The sequence below is a fragment of the Psammomys obesus genome, unplaced genomic scaffold (assembly GCF_907164565.1).
Source record: "Psammomys obesus unplaced genomic scaffold, mPsaObe1.curated_primary_1811, whole genome shotgun sequence".
In the NCBI taxonomy this organism is placed as follows: Eukaryota; Metazoa; Chordata; class Mammalia; order Rodentia; family Muridae; genus Psammomys; species Psammomys obesus.
The window spans coordinates 2,891,507-2,905,026 of NW_026596131.1; the positions used below are offsets into that span (position 1 = coordinate 2,891,507).

At 43.7% G+C, this 13,520-nt stretch overlaps 1 protein-coding gene across 3 annotated transcripts in view; it reads left to right on the forward strand.

The window, feature by feature from the left end:
- Window positions 1–13,520, forward strand: part of Cep95 (centrosomal protein 95) — a 31,294-nt gene that overhangs the window by 6,153 nt on the left and 11,621 nt on the right. For 2 of the 3 annotated variants that reach the window (XM_055592620.1, XM_055592622.1), the window contains 5 exons: window positions 2,715–2,825; window positions 6,211–6,310; window positions 9,264–9,379; window positions 11,728–11,856; window positions 12,389–12,582. In XM_055592620.1, coding sequence (XP_055448595.1) covers window positions 2,715–2,825; window positions 6,211–6,310; window positions 9,264–9,379; window positions 11,728–11,856; window positions 12,389–12,582 — 650 coding nt within the window. The remainder of the gene's footprint in view (window positions 1–2,714; window positions 2,826–6,210; window positions 6,311–9,263; window positions 9,380–11,727; window positions 11,857–12,388; window positions 12,583–13,520) is intronic. The other variant, XM_055592621.1, reaches the window with a different exon arrangement.

Consider the following 13,520-nt stretch of genomic DNA (forward strand, 5'->3'; position numbering starts at 1 on the left):
GTGTCTTTCTGCTCTGGGATAGCTCACTCAGGATGATCTTTTCTAGTTCCTACCATTTGCCTGCAAATGTCATGATTTCCTTGTTTTTAATTGCTGAGTAGTATTCCATTGTGTAAATGTACCCCAATTTCTGTATGCATTCCTCAGTTGAGGGATATCTGGGTTGTTTCCAGGTTCTGGCTATTACAAATAAAGCTGCTATGAACATGACTGAGCAAATGTCCTTGTTGTATACTTGAGCATATTTTGAATATATGTCTTGATTTATTCATTTCCAGGAGTTAAAATTTTGTTTTCTGTTCTTTGGTTTCTGATTTGTTTGTTTGTTTTGTTTTTGTTTTTTGAGACATGGTTTCTCTGTATAACCGTTTCTTTCTCCTTCCTTCCTCTCTTTGCTTTTCAAGACAGGGTTTCTCTATATAACCTTGGCTGTCCTGGACTCGCTTTGTAGACTAGCCTGGCCTCAGACTCACAGAGATCCTCTTGCCTCTGGCTCCCAAGTGCTGGGATCAAAGTGTTGGGATCACTACCCAAGCAGTTAAGTGTTAAGACAGGTCACTTTATCTCTTAGTGAACTGGCAATATATAGTATATATATTATATATTTTATATGTTATATTTCAGTTCTAGGTGAGTAATCAACTTGGAGGAATGATTTTGTAGTTTCTTTGTTCTCAGAGCTTAATAGAATTACTTTATGGGGCCAGAGATTGCTCAAAGGTTAAGAGAACAGGCTCTTCCAAAGGTCCTGAGTTCAATTCCCAGCAACCACATGGTGGCTCCCAACCATCTATAATGAGATCAGGTGCCCTTTTCTGGCCTGCAGGCACACATTGTATAACTATGCAGTGTTATGCAAGCAGACCACTATATAACTCATAAATAAATAAAATCTTTAATAAAAAAATTACATTATTATCTGAGCAGGGAAAGTTGCTGGTTTGTTTGTTTTAAGATGGGGTCTCATTGTGTAGCTGTGATTGGCCTATAATTCACAGCGATCCAATTGGTTCTGTAATGCCAAGATTAAAGTCACCACAGGCTAGTGGAAGACTACTAGTCTCAGTAGTTAGCCCAGGCTGCCCTCAGACTCCCAGCAGTCCTCCCATGCCGTCTCTTTAGTGAGGAGATTTTAGGTCCACGTTACCATGAACAGCTTGGTATTTGTGCTTTATGAGCGTACTGGAGCAAGGTTCTAAAACCCCTGTTTGTAAAGGTTTTTAGTATAGCCCTGATATCATAGCACGTGAAAAAGTTGCAGATCTGCTTACCTCTCAGGCTGACCGCAGAGCAACTTTTTACCACTTAGGGCTCTTTTAAAGCACTTTTCCCCACCACAAAGCTCTGCAGTCTGCTAGCAATCTGGTCGCTGGTCGCTGGCAGTGCGTGCTCCCGTCCTGGAAACCAAGCAGTCTGAGTATGCCCTTGGGACACAATTACATCCTTTAAGCCAGAAAAACACAGCACTTGAAAACATGATTTCTAGTGTGCTATTTTAAAAATTACAAAACCTGTCAGACCTCATCTGTCTTCACCAGCAGAAGAGGAAAACAACAGATTTCTGGTTTAGGTTTGTTCTGTGTCAGGGTTAAAGTAGATGGGCTGTGTTCTCAAACACCAGATTTCAAGTCTGCTTTTGCCGTATTTTTTGAATCATAGGCGTGATTCCCTGAAGGACAGACAGTACGGGAAGATAAGTTCCATCCAGACTTGATGTTGATTAGAACCCATTTTAGATGAACCTAAACAAATGAAGCTTATATGTTTTAATAGCCTGCTTCTATTCAGCATTCCAGTTTAACATTTATCTGTGGTTCTCTATGGGCCAGGTATTGTGCTAGAGACTTTCCAAAGTTTAACTTCTGGGAGCTAGAGATAGAAATCAGTTGGGAGAATGCTTGCCTGGCATGCAGGAAGCAGGGCCTTTGCTCTTCAGTATGATCTAAGCTAGATATGCTGCTACATGACTGTCATTCTAGCATTTGGGAGGTGGAGGCAGGAGGATGAGGAATTTAAGGTCATCCTCTACTGCACAGAAAGTTTGAGGCCAGCTTGGGATTCCTAAAATACTGTCTCAAGAAAGGAAAGAAAGGAGCATAGTGGTGCATGCCTTTAATCTCAGCACTCAGGAGGCAGAGGCAGGTAGATCTCTGTGAGTCCAAGGCCAGCTTGGTCTACAGAGTGATTCTAGGACAGCGAGAACTGCTATACAGAGAAACCCTGTCTTGAATAAAAAAGGAAAAAAGAAAATGGTTTGACCTATACAAAGTAAATAGATGTGAGCAAAGATTCCTAATGAAAGCACCCATTAAGTTGTCACTTTTGTTTTGCTGTAATTCTCACAAGCTGGCCTCGAGAAACAGGCCTCTGTCTTCCTCCTACTGCTCTTTTTCACTAGCTACTGTAAAGTTGCCTGCTGTTTTCTGGCTTGGTTTCTAGGGGTTCTCCCTAGAGCATGCTCCTTGGGGCCACTTGCTCAGCTACTAGAAAAAGGACCATGCCAGTGAATGATCAAATACTACATTCAGGCTTCCCCACCCCTTGTTTCTTCAGCTATAATCAAACAACATGAAATGGATGTTTTTACATTATAATTGCTTTCATTAGTTTATACCTATGTTCTCAAACAGCATTTATATATATTCATTTCAGGGCTTATGAGGCTTCTGATTTCTTTGTTAAATGTCTTAAAAATCTGTGTCTTCTGTGTTCAGGAGAAAACATAGTGAAAGGGGATACGGAATCTATCAGGAATCTCCTAGAAATATTTGATGGGTTGCTGGAGTATCTGACAGAACACGTCAGTGAAACGTCTTACAACAAAAGTAAGTATAAGAGGGAGGGCCAGCTTGCCCATTGCTCTTGGGAAGCAGAATCTAGTATAAGACAGCTGGTAAATGAATGCTAAATTCCCAGTTCCTTCTGCTCTGAGTGGTTAGAACCTGTCCTAGACTTCCAGATGTTCTTTGCTAACTTGGATATGGCTTTTAAATTACAACCAATCAATAACAGAGAACTAAATTTCCAGCTGAATTATTTATTGTCCTGTTATTACCTGAGAGCTCCTGTTGCAGAATTTCCTCTCAGAAGTGCAATCGTGCATGCTAAGTGCGGATGTTTCTGAGGCACCGGCAGGGAGACCTGAGGCATCACCAGTCTTGAGCCTACACTGGCATTTTGTGACAGTCTGAATATTTTTGTTGTTGTTTTATTTTTGGTTTTTCAAGACAGGGTTTTTCTGTCTTGGACTCACTTTGTAGACCACACTGGTCTCAGAGATCTACCTGCTGCCCCCCCCCCCCCCCCATAGTGTGGCGAATCACAGGCATGTAGCAAGAGGCTACAGCATAACAGTTTATGAGCAAACAATTCTCCTGTTCATGGATGGACTAACACAAGACCTGTTCTTGTGCCGCAGAGTTAAACAGAGAGTTTTAGCAGAAACAGTAATAAACATGAATTCTAATACACATTGAAACAAAATGCCTGGGTACACTCATCCTCTCAAACTCTCCTGCTGTTCCCGTGAGACCTGTGCGCATGCTGTGGCCTCGAGGTCAATCTCGAAGTCTCTAGTTAGAGTGCCCAATTTTAATCAATAGCTAAAAAGATGTAAAAGCTGTAGAGGAGATCAGAACGGTGTGGCGCGCTGGAAATGTCGTATTTCAGCCCTATGAGTGTGATACATGTTAAATGCTACTCTGTGTACACTGGGAGGTTGAAAGCTGCATGCCGTGTTTTCTGTTTCAAAGAACTCGTGCTGCAGTCAGGGAGATGGTTCTAACTGTGTATAAGAAAACATAAAAGAGTTGGGAAGAATGCTGGATGTGAATGGCAGGTGGAACTCACCTACCTCAGGGCTTACAGGTATTTGGATGTTCTGTAGCTTTTAAAATTATTTTTATTATATATTTTTACTTATTTTGTGTATATGTGTGTATATGTGTGTGAGTGTCTTTACCACAGTATATATGTAGAGGGAGTTCTCTCACCATGTGGGTCTCAGGGATCAAACTCAGGTTGGCAGATTGGGCAGTAGGTACCTTGACCCACTGTGGCCCTTTTTTATCTTCTTTTAAAAGTAACAGGGTTAAGAGGCAGAAACTCTAAGTGAAGAGATTGAGATGAAATTAAATGGTAAGAGCAGCCAGGCAGTGGTGGTGCACACCCTTAGTTCCAGCACTTGGCAGAGGCAGGTGGATCTCTCTGGGTTTGAAGCCAAAAAAACAAAAAAGAAAATTAAGAAATGGTAAAAGCAATCCTTACAATTTAATGCTTGGTCACAGGGAGTAGCGTTGACAAGTGCCTAGCTGATGAGGCTAGAGAGGACTCTCTTAGATACTGCTCTTGCTTTGAAGAGACGCCATGACCACAGCAACTCTTATAAAGAGAGGCTTGCTTACAGCTTCAGAGGCTTATTCTATTAGTATCATGGTAGCAGGCAGGAGTGGTGCTGGAGAAGTAGCTGAGAGGCATATCTTAATCCACAAGCTGAGGGAGACAGAAACAGAGAGACACACACACACACACACACACACACACACACACACACGGACAGACACATACACAGACACACAGAAACAGATGGAGACAGAGAGATTGACTGACTCACTCACTCACTCTGGACGTGGCATGGACTTTTGAAACCTCAAAGCCTACTTCCCTCCACACACTCCCTCCAACGCCATATCTCCTTTTCCTTCTAATCCTTTCAAATAGTGCCACACCGTGGTAACCAAGCATTGATCTATATGAGCCAATGGGGCCCATTCTCATTCAAACCCCCACAGGGATGGAGGTAGGAAGACAGAACTGAGATTTTCTTTTTTTCCCTTTTTTAAAGATTTATTTATTTATTATATAAGTGTTCTGCCTGCATGTACACTAGATCTCATTATAGATGGTTGTGAGCCACCATGTGGTTGCTGGGAATTGAATGCAGGACCTTTGGAAGAACAGCCAGTGCTCTTAACCTCCGAGCCATGTCCCCAGCCCGAGAACTGAGATTTTTCATGTGAGTGCATGCTACTGGAAGCTGAAGAGTAATCCCAGAGGAAGTTGGTAGTGAGTTGAGTTGTGCAGTTGGGCCTGTCTCTGTGACAACACCTTAGTTAGATAGCGTTTTCTAAGGTTTGAGTTTCACCACACAGGTCCAAAGTGTATTTATTTGGTACTATTACTGGAGCTGATGAGATTCTTCAGCGTTCCAGTCAGCACTGACAGGAAACAGATGTCTGTGTCGGCAGTCCATGAGCTGTGGAGGGCCCAGCGTTACTGCTGACCTGCTGAAGCATGAGGATTTGAAGGCAGACTTGGAGGTCAGTGCTTAGTTCTACCTCTTGGTGTATTGTTGATGTTCTCTAAGCTTTTGGCTTTTGCTCTCTGAGGTGGGACCTTGAGTGGCCAGTGCTGGCTTCAACTCCTGATCCTTCTTCCTCAGCCTGCCCAGTGTGAGGTTACAGGTGTGCTGCACTCCAGCTGACTCTCAGATTGTTGTCTTCTCTGAAGGCTGTGGAAGCTTCGTGGGAGTCGCTAGCAAAGGGCAGGTGCACCTGAGTGTCAGCAAATGGTACTACGAGTGTGTCTGTGAATGTGGAGGCAGACAGAAGTGGGGGTGACTGCTCCAGCAGGAATATGCAGAGCACAGGGGGAGAGCTGGCCACTGGGGCTCACTCACCTGACTCCTGGATTCATCCTGCCGCTGGTGGAAATGACTGGTAAAAGATGGACATTTTCACCTAAGCCATGATGTGCTCTCTTAGCCTAAGGCATGATTATCTTGGACCCTGAGGTATGTTGGCATAATTGTGCTGACTTCCCTAATTACCTCAGATAGCCCTTACAGATATAACAGTGGGGCTGGATGGGGCTGTGGTGAGGCACTGGGGGTGAAAGCACTTGCCACATAAGCTTGATAACCTGAATTCCATTCCCTGAACCCACAGGGAAGGAGAGAAAACGGTCCTCCGACCTCTGCACTTGAGGTGTGGCACTCAAGCTCCTGCACGCCGCCCCACCACGTGTGCAAACACAGCAATAATCAAGTGTCGCTGTGGTGGGCGGAACATATGTTGTGAAAGCCCTGTGCTTGTCTCTTCCTTTTCCAGGAGAATCACTACAGATGGTGGTTGGTTTGCTGCTCTATCGTTTCGCTCTGGCTCAGGACAGGCTGGGGTATCAACTTAGCGTTCATTTTTATCTTTTTAACAGGTGAAACTGAACAGTATTTTAAAGACTTTCATGGAGGAGAATGTGTAGAAGAGCATATGAAGAAACCCAGATCGCTGGGGAAAAAATTTTCTTTTGAGAGGTAATGTGCAGTAAACTTCATCAGACAAGTTATGCTTTCCTTCATCTGAGATTAGGCCCAGCATATTCCCATGGTCCCCTCCAAACTAACGTGAACACTTTCATGTCTTCCTGAGGGAGTTTTAAGAACTTTGAATTATGTTTAATAATTTAATGCTAATTCTCAATTTTAACTACCTATTAATTTTTAATTTTCCCTTGATTTGTCAATTTTTTTTTCTCTTTGAGACAGCCTGGGCTGGCCTTGAACTTACTCTGTAGCTGAGCATGATTGAACTGATCTACTGCCTCCACTTCCAAAATGTTACAGAAACACCATTCATTCATTCGTTCATTCATTAATTTGTTTATTGGTTTGTCCCTAGCTTTGGCTACCGTGGCATGCATCTATCTGTTTGTCTGTCTTTCTGTTGGTTTTTCCATAGTCTTGGCTATCCTGGAATTCACACTGTAGACCAGGCTGGACATGAACTCAGGGACACCCCTGCCTTTGCCTCCTGAGTGCTAGGATTAAAAGGCATGCGCCATCGCTGCCTGGCCCAGAAATGTTTTTAAAGATCTTTTGGAAGATGAAATCTCCAGTTCAGAGCTACATACTATTAACTTCTTGTTAGCATTTTCATCTTTCGTGCTCTGCTGCTTTGTTCTTTTTCCCCCTTTTCTTTTTGGTGGTTTTGGGGATCAAATGCAAGGATCTCACTAATGTTAGCCAGACATTCTGCTATTGAGTCCTTGAATTTTCTGTCCTTTTTCATCTCCTTTTTCCATCATAGACTTCAATTCCTGATCCTCCTGCCTTTGCCTTCCAATCATTGGGATTAAAGGAATGTGGTAACACACCAAGAATTCTTTTTACTATTTATTTAAAAATTTATTTATTTATACATATTTGCATGTATGCCAGAATCACAGAAGAGGGCACCAGATCCTATTATAGATCATCATGAGCCACCATGTGGGAATTGAACTCAGGACCTCTGGAAGAACAGCCAGTGTTGTTAACTGCTGAGCCATCTCTCCAGCCCATTATTTATTTATTTATTTTTTAGGCAGGGTCTCACTACATAGCTCTGGCAAGCCTGAAACTCACAGATTTGCCTGCCTCTGCCTGCGGAGTACTGGCATTAAAGGCGTGTACTACCACACTTGGAAGTTCTAATTTTTTTTTTTAAGCTGGGTGGTGGTGTTGGGGGCAGCAGCGGCGGTGGGGGCGCTCTTCTTTAATCTAGCACTCAGGAGGCAGGTGGGTGGATCTCTGAATTGAAGCCAGCTTGGTCTAAAGAGTGAGGTCAGGATAGCCAAGGCTACACAGAGAAATCCTGACGCAAAAAAGCCTAAAAAAACTTCTTTTTTTTTTTTTTTACTATGTATGAGTGTTTTCCCTTCGTGTATGTATGTGCATGCTGTGCGTCTGTGGAAGTCAGAAGAGATCATCGGATCCCCTGGGACAGGAGTTACCTACAGTTGTGGCTGCCACATGGGTGCTGGGACTTGAACCTGAGTCCTGCAAGAGCAAGTATTCATACCTGCTGAGCCGACTCTCTGTCCCCTAGTTGTTAGCCTTTGATGGAGCTTGCCATGGCTTGAAATGCACAGACAGTACATTGTGAAACGTGTATCAAAGGACACTCATAAAATTCTTTTCCTACTTCACTTTATTATTTATGTGAATTATTTCAGATGGCATGTGTGTGTTTGTGGCTATGTACGTAATGAAGTCAAATGTCAACAGACGTCAGAGTTGTCTGCTGCCCCTAGAGCTGGAGTTACATACAGGTGGTTGTGAGCCACCTGATGTGTGGGACTCAGATTCTCTGAAGAGAGCATGTGGGCTTAGCCAGTGAACCATCTCTCCAACCCCTACTTCTTTTTTTTTTAAACGATAAAGACAGGGTTTCTCTGTAGTAGCCTTAGCTGTCCTGGACTCACTTTGTAAACCAGGCTGGCCTTGAACTCACAATGATTGGCCTGTCTCTCTTCCTGAGTGCTGGGATCACAGACAGTGGAGCCCGGCTCCTACTTCATTTTTTAACAGCCAGTTTCACTATGCTCACTGGGTTGGCCTTAAATTTACTATGTAGCCACAGTGGCTGACCTCTGACTCAGAGCCATTCTGCTACTCTTAGTCTTCTGAGTGCTGGTTTGTATTAACATACCCAGGTTATACAGTTTTTTACTTTTTCATTATTAGAATTAAAAATGAAAAGCAAGAGAAAAAATATTTGAAAAATCTAGCCAGGCATAGTGGCACACACCTTTCATTCTAGCACAGAGGCAGAGGCAGGCGTTCTTAGGTTCGAGACCAGCCTGATCTGCAGAGTGAGTTCTAGGACAGCTAAGGCTACACAGAGCCTTGTCTGTCTTAATAAACAAACATGTAAGTAAATAAATAAAATAAACTTTCTTTGAGAGTCTTGGAGTGTAGGCTGGTCTGGAATTTGGTATGTGTCAAGGATGGATTACTTTGAGTTATGATGTTCCTGCCTCTACCTCCTAAGTGCAAGGATTACAGGCACACAGCACAATGCCCAGTTTTATTCAGTGCTGGGAATTGAACCCAGGGCTTTCTGCATGTTAGGCTGGCATTCCACTAACTGAACTCTATCCCCAGCTGGTAAGGATATTTGCTTTGGAGGTAAAGGTTCCACAGATCCCCGGATCCCACAGCCTTAGACTCATCAGTGTTTGCTGTCTTTTAATCCTTGACACACACAGCTGTTCCCACCTTGCATCTAGCAGTCAAAACCAAATAGATAAACAGCAAAATGAAGTCTTCCTTTCGTCCCTCCATTCTGGCTGGGAATAAGCCAAGGACCTTGAGGATGGTAGGCAAGTACTAAATTACTGGGGTACAGTCAAAGCTCCAGGCTTATGCACCTAGGAATAAGCCCCCTGTTACAGAAACAGCTCTCTGTAGTCAAACCAGGCCATGGTGAGTGTGAGACCTTTTCCAGGTGTTCCTCGTCATGTGATGCTTTGGGCCACACCTGGGATGAAGATGACGCTGAATCCACAGGTGAAATAATTAGGCTCGGAGACACCGCACACACCTTTTCCCTAAGAAGTAATGGTGAGTAGACAAACCTTAAATATCGACTATCACAACACACAAAGCACAAAAGATGCAGAATCAGACAACTTAAAGTTGAGATGAATAGCGCCACAGTTAAACATTCTCACTGAAATCACAGAATATCACTGTGAATACGAACGGCTCTCTGACAGCTGTGTGAGAGCCGCAGGCGCATACACAGGTAAAGCCAAAGCAGGCTGTCATGTAATTTGTCCCACAGTTAGGGATGCAGCTTTGAGCTTAGTCATACTTTTGGAGTACTCAATTATAATTTTATGAACTGGTTCACTTTTTTCATGGTTTGAATTAGTAAGTTCAGTCTCTTGGTTAGTAATGTTTCAGCTGCATGTCCAACAGTCAATAGCTTATTCACAGAGTGCCTCTCTCTGCACCCCAAGGGTGCAGATTCTTCTACCCTATTCCACCTCCTCCTCTATCCTAGTTGGACTCTTCTCTGCTCTCGTACTGCTCCATCTGTCCTTCCTGTTACTGGCAGGCTCATGTCCAGTGCCCAGCCTCCTCCGCCTGTATCAGGCTCTAAGGCGGTGTTCTGTGGTGTGGCTTTCTCTGTTTCTGTAACACTGTTCATACAGCTGCATGGAAAATCACAGTCTCTTAGGTAAACTCTTGAGTTCCTGGAAAAGTAGCCAGGTCAAGTTCTTACTGAGTATCTTCCCTGTGCCGGGCATTGGTGATCAGGTTGGAAACAAAACAGCCACAGAGCCTGACTTCACGGTGCTTGCAGTCCGCGCATGATGATAAATTGGGGAAATGTATGGAACAATCCTTAGTCTGTCAATACTTGGCAAAATACAAGGCCACAACAAGTATGTTTTTGAATGGAATGATGAAAAGGTTATTGTGGAAATAGTTACAATAAACTTGAGAACCAAGAGGCCTTCATTTTCATAGCTGCTGGCTTTGCAACTTTGGACAAAGCCCTTTTCTGAGTTTTATTTTCATCGGTGTGAAATGAGAGAATTGGATAAAGTCATCTCTGTAGTCCCTGTCAGCGTTAACACTTTGACTGAACTTAAGTCAGCGGACCAAAGATAGGAGGGAAGGGATGGGGAATCTAGAATGGGTTATGATAGCAGATGCCATGAAAAATGTGTAACTGCAAAATCTGAAACTTTTGAGTACGGCATACTATAAACGGAAAATTTCAGCCTGGGGCCAGCCAAATGGTTCATCTAGTAAGGGCACTTTGCCAACAAGCCTGACTACCCGAGTTCCAAGAACCCACAGAACTCGCCAGTTATCCTTTGACCTTCATAGGCACCATGGTACCCTATGCACAAGAATGAATAAAATATAAAATGTTAGGGAGTTGTAGGGGCACTATGATCATATTTTATTCTACTGTGCTGGCTAGTTTTATGTCAACTTGACACAAGCGGAAGTTATCTGAGAGGAGGGAACCCGAACTGAGAAAATGCTTCCATAAGATGAGGTTATGGGCAAGCCTGTAAAGTGCTTTCTTAATTAGTGGCTGATGGGGGAGGGCCCAGCATTTGTGGGTGGAGCCACCCTGGGCTGGTGGTCCTGGGTTTTTAAGAAGGCAGGCTGAGCAGGCCAATAAGCAGCACCCCTCCAGGGCTCTTCATCAGCTCCTTCCTCAAGGTTCCTGCCTTTGCTGCTTCTGATGATGAGCTCTTATATGAAACTGTGAGTGGAATCAGTCCCTTCCTCCCAAACTTGCTTTTGGTCATGGTGTTTCATCACAGCAACAGTAACCCTGACTAAGACATACACACATAGAAAATTCTCAAGAACAAAGGAAAACCTGCCAGGTGTGGTGCTGCTACACACCTTTAATCCTAGCACTCAGGAGGCAGAAGCAGGAGGATTTCTGCAAGTTTGGGGCCAGCTTGGTCTACAGAACAAGTTCCAGGACAGCTGGGGCTACACAGAGAAACCCTGTTTGGAAAAAAAAAAAGTTCAGGCTATGTGTTAAGGCATATATGAAATAAGAATGAATTGGGTCCTCCCTCTAATACTTAGATTCAGATGTTGTGTAATAGTCATACACTTTCACAGACATCTCCTTTGGGTTTCAGTTTCTGAACCCCAAGTTTTAGGTAATGGTACTTAGCATAACCCTGACTTCATAACAGCAGCATTTCTGCACTCTGGCACCTGTTTTTCTAAAGCAAAGTAATTCAACACTGATAAAACCGCACTCAGGCTGCAGCACGCTGCCTCTTACTGTGTAATAGTTGTTACGGGTAGTTGGTATCATGAGCATTTGGGACAATATATTCTTTGAACATGTTCCTCTTTTAATATATTTAGCAAATTTCTTTGATAGTTTAAAACTTTAGCCTTAATATTTTCTTTCCCAGGTGCTCAAAATTCTATGGACTTACAGTCTAGAAAAGCCCTGGCGTCGCCAAGCACTAAACAGTGGGAGGAAGTGCTGGACCCTGGTTCATCAGGTCTTGTACCTGAAAATGGGACATCTTCCGAAGAAGGTGAGTTGTAATAGAAGTCGAGCTCCTTGCAGTCCTGCAGCAGTGTGTGTGTGTGTATGTTGCAATGCCCGTCTGTAGGTCACAGGGCCAGTAGAAGTTACGTGTCTTCTGGGGCTTGAACTCAGATCATTTGGACTGGCAGTGAGCACCCTGTTGAACCATCTTGCCAGTTTATGTGCTCTGTTGTAATTAAATTAAAAAATGTATTTCTTGAGCCGGATGGTGGCACCACACCCGGCTACAAATATATTTCTACACTGAGCCTGGTGGCCGATGCCTGTAATCTCAGCACTTGGGAAGCTAAGGCAGGTGGATTTCTGTGCAAAATATAAGGATAGGCTGGAATATAGTGTGAATTCTAGGACAGTAAGACTGTTGTAGAGTGAGACCCTCTTTCAAAAACAACACAAATTATAGTCATTCCTGGCTTGGGGCTGTAGCTCAGTGGAAGAGCTTGCTTATGCATGAATATGTTTATATGCGTGTTCATATTCAAGGACTCCATTGTAAGATCCACTTTAATTTCTCTTAGCAGCAGACATTCCTTCTGAGAGAATGCTTACAAGTGCCAGGAAGTTAGGTGAGCCGATCCGAGCTGCCATTCCGTTACAGCCCCCCTACCATCCTTCTGAGCCTCGAGCACCTTGTCCCATAGGGAAGGAATTCCTCCGTTCAGGTCACTGCTGGGCTGCAGTGACTTCTGGAGAGTCTGCGGCACTTTCTGTGGTAAGTGGAAAGGTTTTCTTGTAACTGGCTAGAAGCCCATATATTACTTATTTTTATTGCTAGCGATTGAACCTAGAGACTTAGGTATGCTGAGCACACACAATTCCCAGCCCTGCAAGTCCATCTATTCAAAGAGGTCTTGGCTAGGATGGTTGTCAAATACATTACATTAATCAAAGTATGTGCCAGGCATGATGACACACACCTGTAATAAGAGTACTTGGGCAGATAAGAGGAGGATCATTGGGGATCTGAGGCCAGGTCAGGCTGTACACTGAGACCCTTGCTCCCAAATAGAGGCGAGGAGGGAGATCAAAGTATCTTCTTTTTTTGAGACAGGATCTTACTGTGTGTAGTCCTGACCAGTCAGCCAGGAACTTGCTTTGTAGACTAAGCTGGCCTTGAACTCAGAGATCTGCCTGCTTCAGCCTCTCCAGTGCTGGGAATAAAGGTACATCATGCTTAAATCTGCCTTGATGGGCTTAATTGGTAGAATGCCCACCTAGAATTCACAACTCCCCAACTCTTCCTAAACCCAGTGTGGTGGTGCATGCCTATAATCCTCTGGTGTTGAGGCAAGGATACTAGAAAGTCACACTTGTCCTCAGCTACAAGAAACCCTGTCTTAAAAAAAAAAAAGTTGGGGCTGGAGAGATGGCTCAGTGGTTAAGAGCCCTGGCTACTCTTCCAGGGGACCCAGATTGATTCCCAGCACCCACAAAGCAGTTCAGAACTTTCCGTAACTTAACTTCCAGGGCATCAGACTGCCCTTCTGACCGCCACATGTGTTGCACAGACATACACACTGGCAAAGCACCTATATACACAAAATGATGAACTACAATAATAAAAATTATTTATTTTGTTTTTGTTTTTTCCAAGATGGGATTTCTTTGTGTAACCCTGGCTGTCCTGGATCTCACTTTATAGACCAGGTT